The 25,915-nt window shown below is 40.0% G+C and overlaps 2 protein-coding genes across 11 annotated transcripts; one reads left to right on the forward strand and one right to left on the reverse strand.

Annotated features, from left to right (window-relative positions):
• Nucleotides 1–173: 173 nt before the first annotated feature.
• Nucleotides 174–20,704, reverse strand: Dhc64c (dynein heavy chain, cytoplasmic). Of its 8 annotated transcripts, none has more exons than XM_072896621.1 (22): nucleotides 20,254–20,704; nucleotides 17,893–19,505; nucleotides 17,517–17,652; nucleotides 17,069–17,442; nucleotides 16,762–16,797; nucleotides 16,088–16,159; nucleotides 12,612–15,962; nucleotides 12,134–12,528; nucleotides 11,739–12,049; nucleotides 11,560–11,648; nucleotides 11,266–11,295; nucleotides 9,966–11,112; nucleotides 9,377–9,872; nucleotides 8,672–9,287; nucleotides 7,799–8,593; nucleotides 7,498–7,699; nucleotides 6,392–6,590; nucleotides 5,526–5,643; nucleotides 5,078–5,449; nucleotides 2,225–4,990; nucleotides 1,950–2,147; nucleotides 174–1,812 (listed from the first exon to the last, which is right to left on the reverse strand). In XM_072896621.1, exons 1-22 carry the CDS (start codon nucleotides 20,495–20,497, stop codon nucleotides 1,378–1,380), a joined length of 13,995 nt encoding a protein of 4,664 aa, XP_072752722.1. In that variant the 5' UTR covers nucleotides 20,498–20,704; the 3' UTR covers nucleotides 174–1,377. The 8 variants fall into 8 exon arrangements, with proteins under 8 accessions (XP_072752722.1, XP_072752723.1, XP_072752726.1 ...); XM_072896622.1 differs by lacking the exon at nucleotides 6,392–6,590 and adding an exon at nucleotides 6,986–7,181; XM_072896625.1 differs by lacking the exon at nucleotides 16,762–16,797.
• Nucleotides 20,705–21,044: 340 nt separating this feature from the next.
• LOC140667934 (endoribonuclease Dicer-like) lies at nucleotides 21,045–25,051 on the forward strand. 3 transcript variants are annotated; one of them, XM_072896328.1, is made up of 10 exons: nucleotides 21,045–21,227; nucleotides 21,439–21,530; nucleotides 21,717–21,909; nucleotides 22,050–22,233; nucleotides 22,312–22,561; nucleotides 23,294–23,539; nucleotides 23,787–24,041; nucleotides 24,116–24,345; nucleotides 24,403–24,752; nucleotides 24,856–25,051. In XM_072896328.1, exons 8-10 carry the CDS (start codon nucleotides 24,182–24,184, stop codon nucleotides 25,008–25,010), a joined length of 669 nt encoding a protein of 222 aa, XP_072752429.1. In that variant the 5' UTR covers nucleotides 21,045–21,227; nucleotides 21,439–21,530; nucleotides 21,717–21,909; nucleotides 22,050–22,233; nucleotides 22,312–22,561; nucleotides 23,294–23,539; nucleotides 23,787–24,041; nucleotides 24,116–24,181; the 3' UTR covers nucleotides 25,011–25,051. The 3 variants fall into 3 exon arrangements, with proteins under 3 accessions (XP_072752429.1, XP_072752428.1, XP_072752430.1); XM_072896327.1 differs by having other exon boundaries at nucleotides 21,047–21,227; nucleotides 24,157–24,345; nucleotides 24,856–25,049; XM_072896329.1 differs by lacking the exon at nucleotides 21,439–21,530 and having other exon boundaries at nucleotides 21,047–21,227; nucleotides 24,157–24,345; nucleotides 24,856–25,049.
• The last annotated feature ends 864 nt before the right edge of the window (nucleotides 25,052–25,915 follow it).

Here is a 25,915-nt window from a genome sequence, read left to right on the forward strand (position 1 = left end):
ACATTCTATTTGATGGGAAAAAAATAAGAGACCAAATCTTGCATTTTTATGTTATAACGATTCTTGATATAATCTTTCCATTATTATTGTTTCCTTATCCTGTTCAGAGTTACTGTTTTATTAGTGTATATCTTTTGTATAAGTACATACACGCAAAATCTAGACACGGAATACTTTCTTTTCATACATCTTATAATAGTAAAATGCAGTTGTAATATTTGTGTACCCTGGGCAAAATAACTTTGACGTATAGTAATGCTGTACAAAAAGTAACGATATATGTAATGTTTGCGATAATTATAATGTGAAATAAAAAAAAATTCAAGTGTTTATTATTTCTCAATACCTCCACATCCCACACATATGTGAAATTTTCTCGTATCATATAGAAGATAAAAATATCATAAGAACCACAGTTAATTGCAACAATATATATATGCAATATGTCATTAAATAAATAGAGTTATCTTTCTTCTTGTAAAAAATGTTTACGATGGATAAAGCACCTCTTCAGAATTATATGCTGATAAAGTAAGTACGGCGATAAAGAACCGGTCACCTTGGCTGCTAGTTCAAAGACTGTATTTATTTTTTTTTGTTTTTAATAGCGATAAGATGTAGCTTATTATTATATGATTTATTTCGTGTGAATTGTGAATCATATCTATCCTTAAAAATCGGTTTTTGCTGTGATAAATCTAGTTGAAATGTATATAAAAAAAAAGTAAAATTGTTATTAACTTATATAATCTTTGGCATATTAAATTAAATAAAGACAAGAGGATATATATGTGTGTTAAGGATTTATAATTGAATATTTCATATATATGTATAGCTGAGATAAATAGTACTGTCATAGTACGACTTTATTAGATGCCAGTTAAGATTCCGTGTTATAAACACTATAATATCTTGACATATACTTACATTTGGGCGAAAACGTAATGTAACTTTGTTACAGAAGAATATACTTGAGAGGAGAAGGGAGTTTTTTTCTTTTAAGAACGTATATAAAATTAAATAAACTATATAGATATATTACAACTTCCTTCTCGTGAAGATATTAATTCTAATAAACGAATGATATATATATATAACATTTAATTATACGTCCCGAACATGTTTGTTTCTAATTGTACATTTAGCACAAAAATCCATTGGAAACTTAAAAGCAATTCGTGTAAAATATAGATTTCTTTTAATAGTTATTTTTATATTCTTTTAGTGTAGCATGTTACTCTGTGCCATCATTTTCTTTACAAACATATCCCGTAACATGCGGCAACGTATCTTAAATTGTTATCGTAAAATTACTTGTGATTATAAGCAATACAATTCGCGCTAAAACGGCCTCGAGTAATTATCGAGTGATTAATATTAATTCAAAGCGGTGGATGTCAAGACAGCGACCCCTCTCTCGTAAAAACTGTGCGGTTCTTGACTAGGAGCGATATTCAAATCGACAGTGAACAGAAGCTCGGTACGGGTACTGTTCAAGTAAACCGGTAAAGATAATTTGCCCCTTCGGATATCCTCCGTGGACGATCGCACCCACCTCAACATTGTGACCGGTAAATCGGTCATAATGGTCGAGGTTAAGTACAACTGATTATCCTTACATTGCGCGCCCTGCAGCTTCAGACCGGTAACGGCGAATGAACAATCATCCGTAGCGATGTTGTCGCCGTCGCCGATAGTTACGTTTAATTGCAGTTCCTCGAGCGACCAGCTGTTGGCCTGCGCGATGCACTGTCTGGTCGCGGTGATGTACGCTTCGGGATTCAACAGGCCTCCAAGCCAAACTGGGAAACTCTGAAAAATTATTTTAGATTTATAATGCAAATTCAACAAGGTTTACGTAACAACAATTGTGAAATTATTTACAATAATAAAAAAAATATTCGGAAAAAAAAAGAGGTCGATTATTTGAAAAAGAATCGAAAAGAGACCTTTATCTCCTTTGCTCCCCCCTGAGAGACTAAACGTGAGACTTCCTGCAACTGTGAGACCCTGTGACTGAAATCGGTGATCCACTGTATGACCGTACACCCTCTGGGTACGGTATATCTTCTCCAACCTCCTGGCAAAATACCCTTTACCAATTCGGATAGCATCGTTCTGTGATAATTGGTCTGTTTCTTCTCGCCCTGTCAAAGATGTAGAAAGTGTGATTATCCCGAATACTTGAGTTAACATTTTCTTTTGAAAGAAACAAAATATTTACTTGACAGATTAATACAACATCCTCCAAATCGTGGATAACGTCTTGAAGTAATTTCGCCCCGCTGTTGACTTCCCTCTCGAAGTATCTGTACAACGGGTCTTTGATATTCTCTACCGTTCTCTTTAAGATCGGCAAGTTCTTTGGTAGCAATTGTAACCAAGTGGAAGCTGAATTGTGTAAAGTCCTCATCCAAGATGGCCGACCATCCGCTTCGGCTTCCCTTGGCGTAACTAAAGACTCTTCGTGCGAGTACGCCAGTTCGTCCTCGTCCTCCAACTGTTGCATCTTAAGCAGCTTGGAGACTAAATCGGTTCCTCTTGTGGTCAAAAGTACCTTCTCCGCGTTATTCGGGAGACCAAGCCAGGAAGGTGTCTGTCTATCCGAGAGAGATTCGATCCACTTCAAGAAGTGATCACGTCTAGTACCGTCCGGCATCGTAATGTGTCTTTGATTGCTTTGCGCTCCGTCGATATTGGCGACTAGAGCAAAGTCAGCTTCGAACGAGCGTGGCGTGAAGAGCTTACGCAGGAACGAAGCCAGAAGACGTTGATCGAAATCGTTGTCAATCTTACCGCCATAGATGCACTGAGATAGAAGGGTCACCAGAGCGTCCCAAGGTACCTTCTCAGGCGGTAGATTTGTTCTGCCCATAGCTGTGGCCTCGATCCATGTGTCCAGGGTGTCGCAAGCGACTCGTAAGTCACTCTCGTTGAACTCGTAGTGCTTGGCCCAGCCCAGCGGTGCGTAACGCAGTCGTTCCTGCACGATCGCGTGGAACCAGGCAAGTAAGAAATAGAGACGGGCTCGCTCATTGGGCGCTCGCATCATCCTCGAGGCGGGCACGGTGCTGAATGTGCGCAAAAGATTCGCTCGTATGCCGGGAGGCGGCTCGAATACAAAGATCCTACCGGCTCTCAGTAGATTCACCGGTACCTTCGGATTGATCTCCATCGTTAAGAATAAGCGGAAACTGGCGTGTGGTTGCAAGCTGTGCAGTTTCTTCTCTAGTTGTACTAACCATTGCGGGGCGAGGTGTACGTTCTTCAGGAGCACCCACCTGCCGGCTTTCACAGCCATATTAATTGCACGGTCGGCCTGATTGAATCCCTCCGCCGATCCAATAGCGATACTGGCTATTTGCTTGCCCAATTCCGCGGCCAAATCGTCTACTCGGCCCGAAGCGTCGAAGCCCGGTACCGAGCACAACAGAGTCGGCACGGTCGCCTTCAGTTGGTGCTCGACGACGGACGCAAAGTCAAGTTCGGCCTCCGCAGCCGGCATGAAGGAGTCACCGAAAGCAGAGGCCACGACGAGGGACGCAGCCGCGATCACGCGATCCGGCCGGAAGGCCTGTATTACCAGCAACTGATGCATCGCCGTTCCCGTGGGTGATAACGGTTTCTCTTCGTCCCAGAGCTTTGGCACGCATGTCTCCGGCGTGGGTGACTGCAACCACGCGCTAAATGAATCCGCGCTCTCTTGAATCTTGTCCGCTAGTCTCTTGAAGGCGGGTAGTCTTATGCTCAGACGCATCATCGCCTCCTGCTGTTCCGAGCTCAGATTTGGCACCGGTGGTGCTCGGATATTGAGCACGCCCTCCTTACCTCGCAGGAAGAAGGTGAATTCACTGTCGTACATGGATTCCGTGGGTATGCCCTTCAGGTGGATACGACATAGCAGCAGGGCAAATGTCAATCTATCCGTATGTAACATCCCACGCGCGACTCTTTCGTAACATACGGCAAAGAGATCGCGCGTTATGAGCGTGAGTCGTTGGCCGTAATCCGACATGCCAGATAATTTCGGATTTTGCGACAGCACAAACGTGAAGATGTCCAAGAACATCTTCAGCGAATATTGATACAGGAAATGTACCTGATTGAGGCTGTCCATCGTGAAGTACATGTTCGAACACGCCTGAGATAGAGGCATGTACTGCTGAGAGACCGTCTCGATCTCTGCTATGACCTTGTCCGTTTCTTCCACCTTTTTACTGATATCGGCAGCCTCTTGTTTTAGAGTCTCGAGAGTCGTGATCACGGAATCGTCGTCCAAGATCTTACCTTTGGCATCGTTCAACGCTTGCAATAGAGACTTTTCAAGTTGTCGTAGCCGCAAATGGAACTCTCCCTGCAGCTTCAGCAGATCGGATCTCTTTTCGTCGATGTCCGGACGTTCGGCCTTTAGCACCTGATTCAAGCACTGACTTTGCAGGGAACTTCTCGTAACAGTAAAGTTGACAAATGTCACGCGCGAACAGATGTCCGGCGGGAATTCAACCGTAGGATCCCTCGTCGACAGAAAGATGACGAAGGAGGGCGAGAGATCTATATCCTGATCACCGAGGGTGATCAACACGCGTCCACCGGTTCGTCTAAGTTCTCGATTCAACACGGGATTCAATATCGGATCGTAATTCTCCACGTCCTGGACCAGCAATGGATTACCAAAGCGCAAAGCGCTCTCGAGATTTTTCCTAAACGAATCGTCCAAGAAGCTGGTCTTTGTAATCTTCCGATCCTTAAACTCGTTCATGATGAATTCCGTCGCCTGACCGGACGGATCGATGATCAACGGATATCTGTTGAAGCGCTTCAACATGATCGCGTTCTCGGTGCACAGATCATCAGTCGGCAACGCGTTAGCCTGCCACCTCAAACGTTCGTCCGGATTGGACAGATATTCTGTTCTGGCGATGTCGGGCCTGAATTGCAGATTCGCGTGATGCAGATGTTGACACCATGTGGTGAAGAGATTTTGACGATACTGAAACAAGCGCGCCCTTCGTTACATTGACATACGAATTTGTCATAAAATTCATCGAAAAATACAAAAAAGAATTCTGAAGCTTACGTGTTGATCGAAATAACCGGCATAAGCCAAGAAGGCAGAGGACAATAGAACGTCCCCGATTATCGTCGACATCTGACTCTTGAACGTTTCGCTCGTCGCTTCCCATCTTTCTCTCTCTATGACCAGGGATTTCAGCAAAGCGATCGATCTGTTCACCTTGGCCTGCACGCTCTCCAGATCGGCTTTGATGGCTTGCGCTTGCGAGATAAGCTGAGCGTACTCCTCTTTGTAGGACGCTATACTCCGTTCCAATTGAGTGATCAAGTTCTTCACCTCTTCGCCTTTCAGTTTGTTAGTTTCCGCCTGTCGCTCCAGAGAGTAAAGCTCATCGCGTAAGGGTTCAACTCGCTTCAACATGTCAGCGTATTCGATCTGAAAATATATTTATTTATCTTGAGATTTGTTTCCTTGACAGTTTTATATATACCATTACAAGCGAAAAAATTACCTGTGCTATGGCCCACTTCACCATAGGACCGCAAGCCAAACTAGCGCGATTCACTTTTTCAAAGTTGTAGTCAGGATTACTCAGATAACGGCCCTTCATTTTTTCTCTGACCTCATCGCTAAGTAAAATTTGGATTAATTTACTTTTATAACAAAGAATGTGATTGATTCTATTTTAATACAATGTTCTACTGAAATATTTCATACAATTTTGATAAAGCAAAATTATTGCTTAGATATTAATTTAAAAATCAATCTTACTCTAAATATTAACTAAAAAAACAATATATTTCGTACAGTACTCTGTTACACGTTGTGTTAAATTTGATTAGAACATTTCGTTTAATATATGTAAATATATGTCGTTATTTCAATAAAATTTATACACAATTTAATGTTAATAACGAATTTATCAATCATTGTTATCATGCAATAAAGGAATGGCAGTAGTTAACTTTTGCAATGAAAATTTGTTAACATATACATCTCGGTTATGTGTTTTTAAAGCGATAAAAAAGTTTTCGTCAAATTAAATGCAAGCAATTAAATAAGAAATAAGGAACATGATTATCATACAATATATACATGGCGCATATTTTGCAAAAAATGTACAAGAATCTTTCACGACAGTGTATTTTGACTTCATCAACAACTTGATAAACACCGCAAGCACGTGAACGTAATGCTCGAATATAATAATATAGTAGTTAAATTTATAATATAATATTTTGACCGTCAAATCAAAGCGTAATTAAATAAAATTATAATTCAGTGCAATAATAATGTATCTCTCTCTCTCTAAGTTTGCTAATCCCTCGATATCGCATAAAATAAAACCAAACGATAAGAAAACGAATTCATGCTTACGTAATGTCCTCGGTACTGAAATTAGAGACAATGGTATTGATAAAATTGTCTCTCATGATGACCGCGCGGATAGATTTCCAGTCGCTGGCATTCTCGCCGAGCAACAGACAGATAGACTCCAACGCGACCTTCACGATCGCCGGCGGATTCGCCATGGAACGAACTTCGACTAAATGCTGTTTCTTTATCGATTTCACCGCTGTATGAAAAATCAAAGGGCACGATTATTAGTACAAAGAGGAAAATGCGCGAGCAAAGTTATGGGTAAGGTCAAGGCCGCAAAAGCCTTCCTCGACGAGTGTTACGAGTATTGCATTGAGTGTAAAAGGGCAACACATACATACATATATATTATATACATGTGTTACGTGTCTCATCTTTACATTTGCAAAGAGATAAACGATTTGACGAAGCATTCGTTTAGCAACCTTGTTGTCAAGCACGTGATCTCTCCTTGCAGTTGTAACGATGTAACGACACGAGCGTGGCGCTGAAATTAACGGATGAGAGAACAGAACATGTATCAAGCTGTTATAAAGTGACTTGTATTAGAGTCCCGCGCGAGCGTTCAACAGGCCGTTACGTTTCCCTTACATGATGCTCTCTGTGTTGAAGTTGACGATGGTAGGGATGAAGCTGTCCTTCATTATAACGGCACGAATCTGTTTCCAATCTGTAGCGTTCTCCTCCAGTAACAGGCATATGGACTCTAACGCCAGCTTCACCACCGCGGGTGGATTCGCCATAGAACGTATTTCGACGAGATGCTGCCGCTTAATCGCCTTCACGGCTATACTCGTTGCGGATGTTTCGGTACAAGTAGTAGTAGCCGCGTAGATCGCAATTTTAAAGCGAACACAATTCAAAAACAGCATAAACATACGTACAAAAAGGTTGCCTCCGTGTTCCTTGACTATATTTTCGCAGTAATAATCAATACACAACTCTCGATGTATACCATAATTTTGGCAAATAACATTATCAAAATATGCCTGATGAATTAGTAGAGAATTAATGTTTTACTATAGAGATCCAAGCGCATGAATCACATTTTCAGAAATTTTCTATAATAATGTAATAAAATACATATTGTTGAAAATACGTACCATTTTGAGCATCGATAACGGCTGGTTCGACAAGAGCAAGATCCGCCATGACATCATCCCTCTTTTGGTTGATAGCCACCGTTTGAATAGCCAATTGCTGTTGAATCTCTTGACTCTGTACCTTCTTCTTCTCCGCTTCCTGCTGATCCTTCACCATCTGCCTTAGTTTTGCATTCGCAGCTTCATTCTTGGCTTGCAATTCCTATGAAAACAATTGCGGAATGATGTCGATTAAAAATTCTATTTCATTAAAAAAAAAAAAAAAAGAAGAAAAATTTCTCATAAATTCAACCCATCTCACCTGAGATTTGACAGCTAAACTCTTCTGCATCTCTTCCACTTGCTCCACTGTCTCGGCGATTTTGCTCAAACCGACATTCAAATGCAATTGCTGCTCCTCCAGATCGCTCCTCTTCTCTTGATACAGTTTCACAAAGTGATTAATGAAATCTAAATAGTGGCGCGGTGTAATCGCCATGGTTCGGGCGCCTCGTTTGGCCAGCCGTGCGTTCGCTTTATGCAGAGTCTGGTGGACGTAAACGCACGCGTTTATGACGGCGTCTCTGTGCGACGGTTGCGACGGGATCAGCGAGCATACGGACGGGAAGAAATCCGGACACCTCCACATCGGTCTCTCCAGGTCGACGCGATTAGTAAACTCCTTGCCGACTTGGAACAATGCGTTATCCGACCAATCGCCGAACCAATTCAGCACGCATCTATTGAACAACGCGGGCGACGTTGCCGCGCGATCCTTTAGACCGTCCGTGCTTGGATTCATCGTAAACACGACATGCAAATTTTTCATAACCTGGCCGGTGAACCACTTGTACAATTCTTCGTTTGAATCCAGCATCAGACCCTCCCGTTGAGCGCCTTCCTTGCACTGCGTCATGAGCGTCGTATATTCGTCGCCTTCGAACAATCCAGGCACTTCTCCGTTGGCGAGTAATGTGTTCATTCGCTCGAGGAAACCAGAATCCAACACGTTGGACTCGTCGAGAATGAAAGCTATTTTTTCGTCCTTACAACCGGATCGTCTTAATACTTGCCGCAAATCTTCGTCGAAATCTTCACCCGTGTATTTGTTATGCACCTATATCATATAGTGATGGATTAAAAAAAAATTACAATACAATGTTTTGCATATATAAAAACAACGCGTAGAAATTACCTTAATTTGAAAGATAGACAACCCATTCATCCATGCAACGAATCTCGACAGAGTTGTCTTTCCAGCGCCAGAGACACCAATCAGTAACAAATGTCCCTGAGGCTGTCGGAAAATTCTGTCAATCCGTAAAACATGTTCTAGAACCTCATCGAAAAGTACCAATGGCACATCCAGTTCTTCCTCATAGAATATTTTCAACCTCGCACGAACGTAATCTCTTAGCTCTTCTCTGTTTACCGGCACGTAATCTTTCGACAGCCAGTTGCTGTACAAAATTGGTCTCATCAATGCCCTCTCTCTGTCAACCGACATAAAGTGCTTCAGAGCTACGGTGTCTATGTTTTTGTTCGTCCAAGCTCTCTCGGATTCCTCTACCAATCTGTCTTGGAACAGACGAAGAGCCTCGTGGGCCCACAGGCGCACCAAACCTTCAACAGAGAGATTATCCAGCGGTCTAATGGCTTCACAGATGCCACGTACCCAACGTGTCATCTCTCGCGGCGAATATACGTAGTGCGGTTGCATATCCTGGGTGAATTTCTCCTGGGAAGCCAGATAAAACTCCACCATTGCATTCGTCAAGGCTTCCGCGTAACCTCTCAGATTAGGCGTTAATCTATAATTTAATAATAAACATTTCTTTCGTATTAGTCGATATGTAACGCAATATAATTTTTAGTTATGAAAAATGTGAATGAGATTTACCTAAGCATAGCGCGTGTAAATGTGCCGTAAATCTGTTTCAGGGAAGTTTCTCCAGGATAATCGACGTAAATGACGGGCACGTGTCGCAGGAATCTGTGACTGAGAGGTTTCCTGCCAGGATCTGTAGGTGGGTTACAGGCGCCTACAAATTGAATCCTTTCTAGAGTGACCCAGGCCTGATCACTGGTTCTATAGAAGCCTTTGTGTTCCACCAATTGCCGTAAAAAGGAGATTACACGCTGCGTCCCATAATTGTCCATGTCGGGTAAATTGATCTCGTCGCAGAATAAAACTAACCATTTGCCTAACTGCACTGGAGACAGCACAACGCCGTTGGGCGTCTTACGATATTCACAATAATGATCGAAAGTCTTTAATAACAATTCGGGTGTCGTGGCGGAGGAGAAGTTAAGCCCAACGACCTCCATATCCGGTAGCGCTCGCAAAGCCGAAAAGAGCGTCATGGTTTTACCGGAACCAGGTGGTCCACAGAGCACTGCAAACAAATATACAATTGTTTCTCTCGATAAATGTCATAAATAAATGCATCTATTCGTCTTTCTATTGTGCGAATATTACAGTTACTTACCCAGTGGCTTGTGTTCGGCCAACCAAGTGTACAATAAACTTTCATGTCTCACAGTGTCTAAAGTAGGTACGACAATATCTGGGCTGGCGACCTTGTGAGTCTCCACTTCGATCTGAGGAACTTTGTTGCTCCAAGGTAACCATTCACCGTGTATGTTCACTTCAAAGTCTATAATCGGTATATTATTCTGAGAAGGTAAAGGTACAGTCGTGATTGATCTGATAAAGTCACCCAAGTCGGATCTAACTTTCAATTTGGCGTCTCCCGCGAAACTCCACAGAAGCGCGTAGACCAAACACTTGGGCATGTAACGTTCCAGTTGTTCACTCGGCAGGGGAAAGTCAGTGTGCGTATGATTGTACTGCAGTACATTACGTACGGCTTGATTCAACATGGAGAACAGAGAACTGAGCGCTCGCAAACGCGTAAAGTCCATTATGTGCTCTTGCTTCATGGCATACTCGAGACATCTTACTACCAAGCCGTCAGGCGCGAAGTAGCTCTGCATGATGCTGGCGACTTCACGTTGCACCGACAACGCTGGCGATATAGTGTCCTCCTTATCCGTGGCCTTTTTGCTAAGATTGTCCTCTTCGCCGTCCTCCAGTGGTATATTTCGTAAGCGTAGCATATAGTTCTCGAATATCATTTCCGTCGACAGCACGTCCTCCGAGAACCAAACCATACCGCAACGCGATACGGTGGCCAGGGTGGCGTACTTTAGATCTTGCACCTCGAACATTACTCTTACATTCGGCGGTAAACTCAGACGTTCGCCGTTGGGTAGAGTGAGAAGCTTATTATCGTCCAATACAGAGTTCAAATTCTCGACCCATTCTGGATCGACGTCTCCGTCGAATATGATCCATTGTCGTTTATTGATTTCACCTCTTACGTTGTCGATTATCTTTCTCAGTATATGCGTGAAGAGACCGTCGGTCCACTCGCGCGTATTCGGATCTAACACGCCGTATAAAGTTTCCTTGCTGATCGCTTTCGGGTCGATCACGTGGGCAACGCCTTCCACACCCTCGAATCGTTCCAACGCTTTGAGCAGAACTTTCCACGCCATGGTTTTACCGGATCCGCTCGGGCCGACCATCATTAGTCCATGATTCAAGTTACAAATTTGGTATAATTGAAGCACCTAAATAAACAATACATTATAAGTGGAAGACTGTGGCAGGAAGGGGTGAAGATGATTAATAGCGATGCCAGCATAATGCGAAATACAAACGAAAAAGATAAAAAAAAATATGAAATGTACACGCAAATGTGATTAAATTTAAGTCAATCTCACCTTTTCTACCCACGTCTCACCAACCGATTCCTTAGTAAGCATAAACAATATAAAAATAAAGTCTTTAAGCATGATTATTTAATGTGTAGAAAAATGTAAGTGATGTGTAGAATTAATATCTATAAATCTGTAGTTAGTATTTTAATTAGAGTGGCATAAGAATATAATAGTAATGTGTATTAGTGCGTAAAAAGATGATTAGCGTGTTTAATAATATTCATTTGTGTGTCAAATATCATTTATAACAAATTTATAGAATTTAAAAAAATAAATATATTTTAGGAAAGTAGTAACCTTTTCTTGCCAGGCGCCGCCTTGCTCGTCTCCTTCACCGCATACTAGATATTCCTCGGCGCATACTTTTCTGATTTGGTCCTTCAATCCTAGAGAGAATAAAATACATACATATATGTAAAAATACTAAATATTTATACAAACACACATTCGTTTTTTATTTTATTTCAATGATTTACCCTTCATTTCCGCGCGGGTGTAATTCACATTAGGGAACACGTCGCTCAACAAACTGAATAACAACGGGATGTCTTCGGCGACCAATTTGGGAACCATCGTTTCACATACAGATTGAATGAGTATTTCTTGTTCGGGTAGATTCTCAGCGATCGAGGCTTCGTCAATATTGGTCTCTCCACGACTCTGCATGCCCTCTTTGATCTTTTGTATACGATCGCGTTTCACGTTTCCGGCAGAGATCAGCACGGATTTAAGTGCACGCAATCCAAAGTCGTAATGAGACTGATTAGAAAGTTGCTCGTCACAGAGCCTGGAAAGACATAAAAAATTCACAATTGAAAGATATAAGCTTTGCTATGCGAACTTAACTACTGTGTCCTACGCGGATACATACTTGAAAAACGGCACAATTTTACAGGCCAATTTTTCCGCGGAACGGAAACCTTGACTGAAGAGCATTACTTCGGCAATCAGTTGCCGATCGGGCGTGGTCATAGCGAGCGATCTGAAAAGCTTCTTCAGATTGTCAGGCAGATTAGAACGTCCGGCGTATCCTGGATTCATGGTGATGAATATAGCCATATCCGTCGAGACTTTGACTTGCTTTCCGACTAATTCGACACAGAGAGTTCCTTCTTTCTTGCCCTCCATCTGGCTCTTGAGCGCCTCTTGAATCGTTTGTACTTGTTGAGAGACAGCGGATAACATACGCTCTTCCAAACGATTAAATTCGTCGAAACAGCCCCACGCGCCCACTTGACAAAGGCCGACAAATATACGACCCATAGCCTGTAAAAATAATAAATAATATTGTCAATAAATAATAACGTTTCTCTTTAGCGTTATAACTTTGATATCGAGATCTGAATTACCTGGAAATCGAATGTCTCGTCGCAATTAAATACCAATACGAATCTTCCGAGCTGATGACCCAACGCTTTCACGGATTCGGTCTTTCCTGTGCCGGCTGGCCCGAACGGCGATCCGCCCAGTCGAGCTTCCAACGCTTGTGTCATCGTCAGATAACATCTATCGGTCAACGGCGTCTGCACCAGCCTATCTTGTACCCCCAGGTATTCGAATCCATAAGAGAACTTGGCGTTCGCCATGTGTATCGTAAGCTGTTGAAGAACTTCCGTTTGTCTCGGATCAAAGTAGAATCTCATCTCGCACAGCCATTCAAAAGCCTTTGGATTCGAGACTTTGTTGGCGGTCAATCGTCTGGTGACGGTGCGTTTATGTACAAATTCGTTGATTAGATGCTCCAGTTTCTTTCTTCTTAGAGGCGGCTGTTCTTGAAGAACCGAGTCAGCCAGAACGTTCAATGTACCCTCCACTTGTACTAAAACCCGTTCCAGCGGATTTTTGCTGGGATCCGCTTGCGCCTCGTGTAGCGCCGCTTCCACGTCTTCCGACCATAGAATCTGCGCAGCTAGAACTATTATCTGGGCCTGATAATTGTCACACCACGACATAAACGCCTGCGGGTTTATATTTCCGTCCTTGAATTGTTTAATATCTTGTACTGCCTTCGCGAGACTCGAGGCGAGCGTCACACGCATCTCCTTCTCGACGAGCGACAACCATTCGTTGATCTTGGGATGATCGATTGTCGACACGGGATTCTGGAATATAACTTCCTCTCCCTCGCGCGAAGCGATACCAGTGATAATTGTATTATCTTCGTTCAACAGAATGGCGGCCACGCCGGCAAACATCTTCTTGAAATGCTTCTGCAGTCTTGCAATATTTTTACTGTTACCGATAATCTCCAGCAAATCTTCGTCACCGACAAAGTAAAAGCGTGGAAAAGACGTACGTTCTCTTTCCAGATATTCACCCAGCGCCTTCTGTATCTTACCGAGAAGATCTGCCAAACGTTCGAGCGCTCTCTGAACGCCAGGAATGTTCAAAACATCTGTGACCATGGGAGATTTCGATACTTTTTTCATCAATCCCAGAAACTCAGAACTAATACTCTGGAAGCGTGACGTTTCCACGGGTAATAGTGTTTTAATATCTGCGCTACCAGAAAATATACCTTCGAGATAGACCCATCGTCGCTGTACATCTATCCATACATCGAACAAAGCGTTGATTCTATTCAATTTTTCTTCCCAAGTCAGAGCTTCTTCCTCGAACACTTTATAATACGGTGATAATTTCATAGCGGCCACCGAATTGATATGTTCCTTCACCTTGTTGAACAAATCGTCCCACCCACGTATCAGCCTACATTTATTTTGATAATTTATCAAGTCCAGTTCGTATGTTTGCCAGGACTCGCGTACCTGTTTCAGGAATTCTTCGAGAGCCATTTCTCCTTGAGCCACGAGGATAATATCTTTAACTATACTCTCATTCTTCTGAAGATTCACATCCCAAACTTGGCCGAGGGTCAGCTCACTCAATACCCAGTTGACTCTAAGCTGCTTTGTCAATTGTTTCCAGTGTCTCTCCTTGAGCGCGTCGGATTTTAATTCCACAATTAGCATGTTCACCTTCGTATAACTCTGCAACATTTTCTTCACGTATTCGTATGACGAGTATTGTCTCAATCTCGCTGGAAGTTCCTTCAATTGCGCCATCATCGTGTCTAATTGTTGGCGCAACTTTCGCGGTTGCACGGAGAGCCATGGCTTTTCACGCGTTTCGTCAATCTGTGCCCATATCCTCGACAATTCCGACCAAACTCCTCTCAAATCTTGCAACTCCTCGAATACCACTTGCATCCTGTCTTCGCTGGTGGATATTCCGCCTGGTTCTTGCAATTCTAACGCCTCTTTCGCTTTGGCGACATTGTCTCTTTCCTCTTTGAGCCTAGCGAATTTACTCTCAAACAATTGCAGTTGCTGCAGGGCATCATCCGGTCGCAAATGACCTTCCACCGGTTTGCCCCTCTCCCAATCACTAAGGAAGTCGGTGGTTCTCGTCTCGACCGCCTTATCCTCGGCAACAATCTTCATTTGCAAGGATGCAACTTGCGTTTGAATGCTGGTATCCTTGCGTTTGATGATTTCGTTGAATGCGCCCCATTCGCCCTCTATGTTGTCCACATGCAGCCAGGACGACGGGAACTGGAACCTCTGACGTTCGAGTATTCTTTGACCCTCGCGATATATGTCCACTTGTTTCTCCCACGCCTTCATTTTACGTTTCAGGGATTGCACGTACGTTATAAAGCCGACCGCATCGGATGTGCTAGCCGCTTCGATCGATTGTTGTTCTAAATCGCTCCTAGATTTCGACACTTGAGAATGAAAACTCGCCATTTCATTACCCAGAAGCGTTCCGAATTTACCCAATGTTTCTTTATGCCACGAATCGTACTTTAGAGACACCTTACTCTGCACCTTTGCAAAGTCTATGATCACAGGTCCGAATTCGCGTCTCGTGTCAGAAGTATCGAAGGTGGTTCTCGTTTTCTTTATGTCATTTAGGCACTTCATCCACAAATTAATATTTTCGCCCAATTTGCCGTAAAGATTACCCGGTTGCAGGTCCCAGAGGGCCTGATAACGTAGCCACTGATCAACGTAATCGGCAACGTCCTTCATCTTGGATTCGACCGCCTCGTATGCTGCCTCCAGTGGTTGTTTCCCGGTAGGTAGTTTGGTAAGCAAATTTCTGTACGTGCCTGATTCAGGCTTGTCCAGGCCGACTTGATATCTCGAGCTCTGCAGACGAACCTGCGACGTAACAATCGCTTGCCACGCAAATAATTGTTGCATTATCTGAAATCTTGCATCCTCGATGCTGGGATACAGATACATAGTTTGATTGGTGATTCGGACTTCGTGGATCTGATTTTGAATCTTTGGATCGCCGCCAGGTTTGTGAGTCGGTTGTGTAGGAGCATCCGTGTCCATACTCAAGTCTACTTCCTTCTTGTGGCCAGTCAGAGCATCGGTCCACGCTTTTATTCCAGCCTCTAATCTGGCGGCCAGATTCTTCTCCACCTCTTCGTCGAGTCTCGCTACCCAGATGTGTAAATTGGAGTAATTTTTCAAAGACAGTTCATCTACTGATTTCTGGATCTTGGCTAATATGTCGGCGAACGTGTTCGCGGAATAAGGACACGTTTCGAGAGAACGAACGTCAACGTCTAGCTGTTCTTCCACAACCAGAAGATCCTCCACCCTTTCTTGGAAGGAAACGACAGCATCGGACAAACGTTGCACGTACTGATCAAGTTTGTAGCTTTCCCAAACTAAAGCGATACCCTAAAATGTTTAAAGATACAATAAGATAATAAATGTATGCTATTTTAAAAATCATAATGTAAGCAAGTATAAAAAAAACGAATATACTATATTAAAGATACATGCTTTATACACTGTTAACTCACCTCAGAGATCAATTGTAGAACATCTTTACGCATACCAGCAACCAAGGGTATAATACTGGCTTTGTCCTCAATCTAAATAAAAATTTGTTTAATTACATTTTTAAATTTGCAATATGTAAATAATATATATAGTGTAACAGTTTTACGACATATCATTCAATAAATACCGAACTCAAGAGTACGCATACTTAAAAATTCAATATAGATAATATAAAGTTGTGTGATAGTTGTTGGATATTTATATCAGACAGACGGAACATTCTTATATGCGTATTATATTTTGTCTCCAAGCAATCCTCCGGATATGCGGATAGCCTTAAAATAATTTTATTTTATTTGCTTTCATATATAAAATAAAATTTAATTAGCATTTACATTTTAGTTATATATCCCTTAGGATATTTTGTAAATTTAATAAACAATTTTTTTTAGATTTTTGTAGATTCTTCTATTTAGACCTGCCGCACATCCGTACAAGCCTACATGTATTTGAAAATAACTGATTCAACTGATCGTCAAATATATATATATATATATATATATAAATCAGTCGAGAAAATAAACTGTTATTATTTTGCATTGCAAATCTCTCTACTAGCTAAGCAGGCAAACAGTAATAGTATTTGCATATATAGGCAAGATGCATAATTCCTGCAAGCGTCATGTATGACTACCTTTAGTGCGGGACAATGGGGACTCCGATTGGTAAGCTAAAAATATTGGAGATCCAAGGAATTAGAGATATCAATTATTCTAAAACATGTATCTTCAACACACACCTGGCACTAGTATCCTAATATAATATCTATCACTTTGTTCAGACTCTTAAAGCTTTAAAAGTTGCCTATATATATCGTTAGATAACACTGATAATTGCGCAGAAATACTTTGAAAATATAAGAAAATCGTCCATTTGATAAGAAATATTTAACTTTTGGATGTGAGTCGGGATTAAAAACTAATTACCAATTATTATCTTACCTTTTCTAGAGTTCTTTCATAAGTTCTGATGCTCTCGATGAGACTGATGGCAAAGGGATACAGCTGGTTAGCCTGATGAGCCTTGTTCACGATAGGCAGAGGAACGCGGAATCCAAGATTCCTTAAGTTTCTCACTTCTTTGGACAACGTGATAATCTCAGGGAGGAAATTGACTTTCAGCCTCAACACGTTGCCGCGTCCCGTCCTCGAACGCAGGCTTTCGATCGTGAAGATACGTCCAGTCACACCGAGGTTTCGAGCCTGCACTTTACGAGCCCAATCATCGAAGATCTCTTGAGTCGACAGCTTCATACGAAAGCTATCCCCATCAGCTTTTAATTTCTGCCCTTCGATATGACTCTCCCATCCTTTGCCTAGAGATATGCGCATATAATATTAATAAATCAAGAAAAAATAAATCTTTAAAATTTAATAGTTGAAAAATTACCTAAAACGTCTTCAACGCGTTTCAAATACATTGTCAATTGATAATCAATTTGCTTGACCCATATTATTGATCCGGCAACAGGTGGCAAATCCCTTACCATGCTCATTCTGCAGCATTTACTTTGCGCATATTGAACCTGTACAAAATTTTTATATTAATTAATTTAAATAATAATTTAGTAAATTTGATATAATTTTAATAAACTTAAAATTTTAATAAAATCAATAATTTTATTAACAATTAAACATTTTAATAAAGTTAAATTGTAATAAAAATTAATAAGTTTAATAATAAGTTAATATTTTAATAATTAATTAAACAATGCATTTATTTGTTTCAAAGTACAAATAATTAAAATCGACTTTATATTTGATACCTTGAATTTTTCATGCAACGCTTCGATGTCGTCTTTGACTCTCTGTATGAGCTGTGTTTGATACTCCCTAATGGCACCCCGAATGTGCGGTCGTACGAAGAGCGCGTTGAATCTGGAAAATATCCTAAACATCTCGTTTGCATTCTTGGCCGTGCCCAATTGATCTCGAAGATGGGCCGTGATTCGTGCCTCCACGCGCTCTATACGCTCCTCGTATCTGTGGACAGCGGCGTCCCAGGATTCCTGTCCCTCCTTAGTGATGTCCAGACAATCCACCTCCTTCACGTTCTCGTAGGCCAAATTGACCTCGCTGATGGCATTGGCGTCCGCGGCGTCCAAGGCAAATTCCACCTTTACGTTATCGTTATCAGCGTTCTCGATCGTGGAACTGTTGCTGTTTTGACGAACCGTAGGTCGAAGAACGCGAACTATCACCGTTCTCAGCTGTTCGTGCTGTCGTCGGAAACGACGCATGTGCTCCATCCTCGATTGCAGCTTCTTGTGCGCCGGCAACACCCTCCATACCATCTTCATGTGCTCGTCGCGCTTCTTCTTCACGACGTCTCTCAACAGACCCGTGAGCTTGTCGTACTCATCGTCCCACGTGGTGAACACCTCGAAGCACTGGGCCATTACCTTCTCGAAATCGTCAAACGGAATGTGCATCAATCGTCGTGTGCCCAACACCTTGAGCAACTGCTGCCCCAAATCTCTCGAAATAGCCTCCACCAATCTCAGCACTCTCTGAATCGGATACTTGGTGCTCCGAATCTTCCGCAGGTGCATGAAAATCTGCTGCACGCTACTGCGTATCCTCTCCAGTTCGGTGGCCGATAAAAGATCATTGATCGGGAAATCTTTCATCAGTGGATTGTAATCGTTCACGGTGGCCAGCGCCTGTTTCAGGCCAGTGTCGGTGTCGAAGCTCACCGTGGCGTGGAATCTCTTGCCATGCTTGAGTATATCGAGTGTCAGAGAGATCTCGATGCTCTCGCGTTTCTCCTGGATGCGATGCAACGCTCTCTCGAGATTCAGCCAGAAGGATATCTCCTGCAAGGCTGTACCTGACTCTGGATCACGATTCAGTTTCGTCACCTTCTGGATCTCCTTTATCCACCTGTTGACGCCGTTCTGCAATTGATTCAGGAACGTTGAATCCTCCACCTTATCGCCAAAGTCGGCGACCTTCGGCTTGCGACCTTCCTCTTCGCATTGCTTGATGACTTGCGCGACGATCGGATGAACCGGTAACGAAATCTCAGGGATATCGATATTCTGTTGTAAATGTAATAAACCCATCTCGAGTTCAGCAATCTTCTTCTCTACCAACGGTACCATCTTGTCACCATCCCTGTGGGCGCGACCGGTTTCCTTTACGTAACTTTTGAAATAGGGTGCCATGGTTTTACTCATCGCATGTAGAGTCTCATATGGTGGTCCATCGGAGAACGTAATTAAACGCACTTGAGAGTGAATGGACTTGTCAGCTTCGATGACAATCCCACGTTTTGTCAAGACCAAGGAGGCCATTTTTGGATTTGAAAAATGTATCTCATTTGATATATAATAACTCGCATTCTCCTTGTCTTCATCTCCTTCACCGCTATCTTCTTCTGCACAAAGAGAGAACAACAAATGTAAGTAACCATCTAAAGTTTATAAACAAATAATTAAATCATAATACTGAATTAAAAAAGAAAATTATCTACCAAAATGAAATTATATATTCATAAAAAATTCTTTTACATAATTATATATATTATATACTACGTATCTCACGTGTATTTTTTTTATCCTGTAAAATATATAATTATATTTATACTTGATATTTTTATTATATATTTTATTTTATAAAATAAAATATGTAATAAAAATTCAATTATCAAATATAAGATAAAATACGTATAATAACTATGTATTTATTTTTGAAAGTAAATTAATTTTTATATTGAAGACATATTTAAGACATTTGGTGTCGTTCGATTATTCGGACATATCTAAATACAGATAAGAGAGACTGCTCGGATTCGGCGCAACGGAAGGAATTCGATCCAAAAAATCGGGTGAAAAAACGAACACATCAGTCGATAATATTAATGCGTTTTGCCATATACATATATATATATATATATATATATATATATATATATATATATATATATATATCGATCTCGCCGGCGAGCGAGTGAGTCATATCTCGCAGGAGCGAGATCGTTCAGGGCGTATAAATTCGCGATTGATTTTCAGGACGCGTTTCTTCCCACACTTGAATGTACCGTTGCTCCAACAGCAATGGAGGAACGGGAACGTCTCCTCGACGACGAGGACGCTCTCGCAATCGAGGGTCCTCGAAACGCTCACCTTTGGTCGAGCTCCTCTGGACGTAGAGCGAGCTGACTTGCGAGTCGCCTAAGAACTTGCGTATACAGTCCTGGTTATAGCGCTCGTCGAGCGCCAGGTTGAACGCGGGTGGCACCGCATCCTCGTCCGGTAGCAACACGGTAACCGCCTTGCGCAGATAATTGACGAACGTCGGGAATTCGACGATCGCGACGTTCTGCGACTCCGGGGACGGTTCCCCGGAGCCGTCCAAGGAATCGCCCATGCCCCGGGCCGGATATCACTACGTGTCGCCGAGCTACTTCACCGAGGTTGGCGGTCTCGGGGTGAGCGTGTATTAATCGACCGCGGGAGATCGACTGATCCCCCCCCTCCCCTTCTGCTCAGGAATCAACTGTCAAGCGACTACCAGCGGATACGCGATACGCGATCACCCACTGGCTATCAGCTATCACGAGCCGTGGACATGAACTAAGTAATTTGCGAAAGGTGACGTTTATCCAAAGTCCACGACTGTATTTGGCCTAGTTTACATCGATATACTTCGATACGCGTACTAAGTATTACTGGCCAATCACAGCCATTACATTCTTTAGGGGAATGATTATGATTGGCCAGCGTAGTGTTTAATATGCGTACTAAGGCCGGGTCTACAATAGATGTAGTAAGCTTTAAGCTGTAAGAAATTAACCAATTACAATTGACTTTAGAGAAGAATAATGAATATGATTGGTACATTTATTAAGGCTTACTACATCTATTGTAGACCCGGCCTTACACGAGTAGAATTTTTGAACGCGGGATTACAAGCAATTTTCGACGTGTATTCATCAGTAAAGTCATTTTTTGTTTTGTTTTTCTTCTTATTATTACGGTGTCATCATGATTTATAAAAGGAAAAACAATTTTTTTTCCTCAATTGTTCGAGATTATTTGAAAATATTCGGGGTTGTCTCCCGAAACATATACAAAATACCTTTATCGAATGAAGAAACGTAGGTATATGTACATATATATGACACGCATATTGATGATTAGTTATATTGTGGCAGTAGATTGTTGAGCGCGGATGTTTTTGTATCGTTTTCGAAATATTTTTTAAATTAAATTCTCGGAATAGACCGAATAAATTTTTAAAAGAAGAAGAAAAAGTTGAATTCTTGATCAACTCAATCTTCTTTTATTTATTCATTATAAATTGTGCAGAAGAAGAAGAAGAAGAAGAAAAAAAAAATCGAGCTTCCTCTACTTGACAACCTTTTGTCAGCGTTGCTGATTTTGCGTTCGTAATAAGAAAGGTAGAATAAAAATCTGTAATTGCAAATTTTAATAATTTAACTTAAAGTCCAAATTGCACATTGTTATTGAGTTTTTAAGACACTTTATAGCACAACTATTTATTATATATTATCGCAAATACGTTTCGTTGCATAATAATTAATACCGAATACGTTTTGATTTCTAATAACGTGTGTTTTTTATAGCAAATTTTAACTCGTATAACAGGATGGAGACCAAATTGGCATCAAACAAGACCGAATTTATTCCGAGAGCTTATCAAATAGACCTCTTTGAAAAACTGGTACAAGATAACACCATCCTATATTTGTCAACTGGTGCAGGCAAAACATATATAGCTGTTATGCTCCTGAACCATTTAAGCACTGATATACGCAAGTATGTATTTTGGTATAGAAATTTCTTTTTCTAATCTTTTAAAAATATCTATATTTATTCTTTTAATTGTATAAATTGATTGCATATATTTGTTTGGAATATGAGTGGAAATATAAAAGTTTCTTTTATATTATATTTAGGCCTTATAGTCAAGATGGAAAGCATACTATATTTGCTGTAAATACAGTAGCATTGGTGCTCCAGCATTCGGAATATATAAAAAGAGTTACAGATTTAACTTGTAAAGGTTAAAAAGATAGAAAGCAGAGATATGCAAGTAGACTATTGGCAGGAGGAACAATGGTTGAAATAGAAACAAACCAAGTGCTAGATTTATATTATCTATAATTTTAATTTTATTATAAAACAATAGTTGTTAGAATAATATTATAACTGATTTAGGTTTGGTAATGACTTCACAAATTATTCTGGATCTACTTTCGCATGGATATATGAAATTAGAAAAAGTAAATTTAATCATATTTGATGAATGCCACAGAGCTGTATCCAATCATCTTATGAGACAGATTATGCAACGATTTGAAGACTGTCCTAAAGATAAACAACCACGTGTCTCAGTTATGTCGGCAACGCCGAAAATAACTAATTGAATGCCAATATAAAATTGGGCAAAATTGAATTTACAATCAAGGTAAACAGAGAATTATAATATTATTGTATAATTATTCTATTATTATCAGTAACCTTGTACAATCTTCAGAAAGTTTAAAATTGTTTATATCTTACAGTCTTTAGAGATAACATTCCAATAAGTTTTAAAATATTAATGATTCTATATTCTATGTGAATAAACATGCCATTCAGAAAAGTAAATTTTAATCATAATTCTAATCAAATCACATTTACCAAATCATTGCAGTATTTTCTTAAACTTTCTAGCTGTTAACTCTATATCTGTTATAATAGCCGTTAGTTTAGCAGATTTTGCTTTAGGCTGCATTTCCTTACTGGATTCTTGATACAAGTCGTCTAGATTTAAATTTATATGTTTCAATGTTTCTTCAACTGTCTTTACTATTTGAGTAACTTTATCAATTACTTGAGAAGTTTGTTCTTTCATATATATGACAATACTTTCCTTTGAATTTGTACATGTTCCTTTGATATAGTCTGGTGATTCTACAGTTGCAATCTTTAATAAAGATTGTTACTGTCATACTAACATTTGATAATCAAAAGAGAGAGAAAGAAATAATTTATATAATGTTTAATAATGAAATATATATTGTGTGTGTCGCGTGTATATGTGTGATAATATAATTTTATTTATTTGAATTAAACGGAGAAAGAAAGCATTTCTTAAAATGATAAACGTAACAAATAAAAAAAAAATCAATAAATCACGCGTTTTTATTACTTTCAGAGTTTGGTGGGACAAAGTGAACTACGCAAGCTGCCTACTGACAGTGGTATTTCAAGGGATCTCTACGCAAATGAAATCGAACCATATGTTGTGAAAAGAAATGATGGAACTGTGGAAAGTTGTATAATAGAAATATCTGCGATCAGTATAGTAAATATATGTATTGCAGTAGTCTAGTGAAAACCAAGTTTGTTCATCTGGTGCCCATTTGGAAATTAGATAAAGACGAGACTTGAATTGTATAAGGTATTTTTCGACATCTGCTTTATACACACGCACGCACGCACGCACGCACGCACGCACGCACGCACGCACGCACGCACGCACGCACGCACGCACGCACGCACGCACGCACGCACGCACGCACGCACGCACGCACGCACACACACACACACAATATATATATATATATATATATATATTATATTCTTCATTGAGATTCTCGTTACATATATATAAATATATTTATATATTTATTGTATAAATTTGATAGGTTTCCCTTAAACTACCAATCGTATCGCCACTGAAAACCGAAGTTCACGGCGATTATATGAAAAGTTTAGATAGCGCTAAACGATCCGCCGCTATGAAGATCTGCATAAACTTGCACAAACTAGGTGCATTGACGGACAAGCTATTACCTGCAACTGGAAGCACAGTCTTACAAAATTTGAATTACTACTACCCAAACTGGATAGACGAAGACAATTATTTGCATGGGACATATAAGAAAAAACGAGGGCTAGAGGCAAGTATATTATATACGATAAAATGAGATTACACAAGTTTTATTTAATAAAAGGTAATTAATATAACATATAGAAATTATGAAAGAGCTTTACATTAGTCACTCCAACTTATAGAGGATCAGCAAATGTTTATATAGTTATGCGAGTGTGTGATGATCTTACCGAATCGTGGTTCCCTAATGACGATTTCGACACATTCACGCACTATTATAAAGAGAAACACGGCTTAACCATAGAAAATCTACAACAATCGATGCTAGAAGTAAAACCGATACCGATCAAGATTGATTACATAAAACTAAGGTAAAATAAGCGAATTTACGCTGTTTGCATATTTAACTGACTTGACACAACTTGTAGGAGGTCGCACAATGGATCGACCAAAAATAAAGAAGCGGTGGAAGATCTTCAGGAACACTTGATACCAGAACTATGTTGGAAGATAAACTTTCCGGCTCTGTACTGGTTAAAAGCATTGCCTTCCATTCTTCACAGAATTTCTCAACTTTTGGTCGCGAAAGGCTTGAGAGTAACTATCGCAAGTGAAGCTAAATTAGGATCTTTAACGTTAGAAAAATTGCCTCGTTTAACATCAGAAAAAGATAACGTGAAATTGATAGAGGAGAAATTTAGTAATGAATCGGACGTCATGATGGACGATGTAGTCGAAAAAACGCAATCGGATCTAAACTATATGTATGAATTAAATGGTATGTAAATAATAGAGATAATGCATTATCTATATACATTCTAGAATATTTATTATGTAGATACAAAAATTCTATATAAGTTTTTATAATATTGAAATTATAGATTATAATCCCTCGAATGACAAAGAACCTCAGGATTTATATCGTAATATGGAACAAGTTCAAATGCTCGATATTCAATATTATAATCAGTTTATATCCGCAAATCATGATGATAACATTCAGGTAAGTCACATACAGCGATACGTTTTGCGATAACATACGTCTTTCAAATAACATTTACATTAAATAAAAAAGTACGTACAAGGGTCACATCAATCGCCGCACTGTGCGAGACCAATGGTATCAGTGCCGTCATTTATTAATATAATAATTTATTAATTATATAATATAATATATTATATATATAATAACATATAATATAATAAATTTAATAAATTTAATAAATGACGGCACTGATACCATTGGTTTCGCACAGTGCGGCGATCGATGTGACCCTTGTACGTACTTTTTTATTTAATGTAAATGTTATTTGAAAGACGTATGTTATCGCAAAATGTATCGCTGTATGTGACTTACCTGAATGTTATCATGATTTGCGGATATAAACTGATTATAATATTGAATATCGAGCATTTGAACTTGTTCCATATTACGATATAAATCCTGAGGTTCTTTGTCATTGGAGGGATTAAAATCTATAATTTCAATATTATAAAAACTTATATAGAATTTCTGTATCTACATAATAAATATTCTAGAATGTATATAGATTATATTATAAATTTATCCTCGATAATATTATTATTACAACAGATTTTCGAAAATCGGCTTTGGATAGTATCCATTTCTGTTTGTTTACACTGATATTTTGGATATCTTGTCTAATTGTTTGATTAGATTTAGAAAAAAAGAAGAAATCTCTTAAATGTTTTGAGGAGATTTTCATAATGAAAATATACTTCAACAAGATTTTGAGATGAAAGATCAATGTTAAAATTATTGTGATCATAATATCGAAAACAGATTCATAATATCATAGATTATTAGATCTTTTCAAGACATATCGAATGAGATCATTTTTATCAAGAAGTTTTATTTAAAAAATTATATCTTCTTTCTCTACTCCATAGAAATCTTCCGTAGATTCGCATGATTCAATT

Source organism: Anoplolepis gracilipes, chromosome 7 (genome assembly GCF_047496725.1).
Source record: "Anoplolepis gracilipes chromosome 7, ASM4749672v1, whole genome shotgun sequence".
NCBI classification, from domain to species: domain Eukaryota; kingdom Metazoa; phylum Arthropoda; class Insecta; order Hymenoptera; family Formicidae; genus Anoplolepis; species Anoplolepis gracilipes.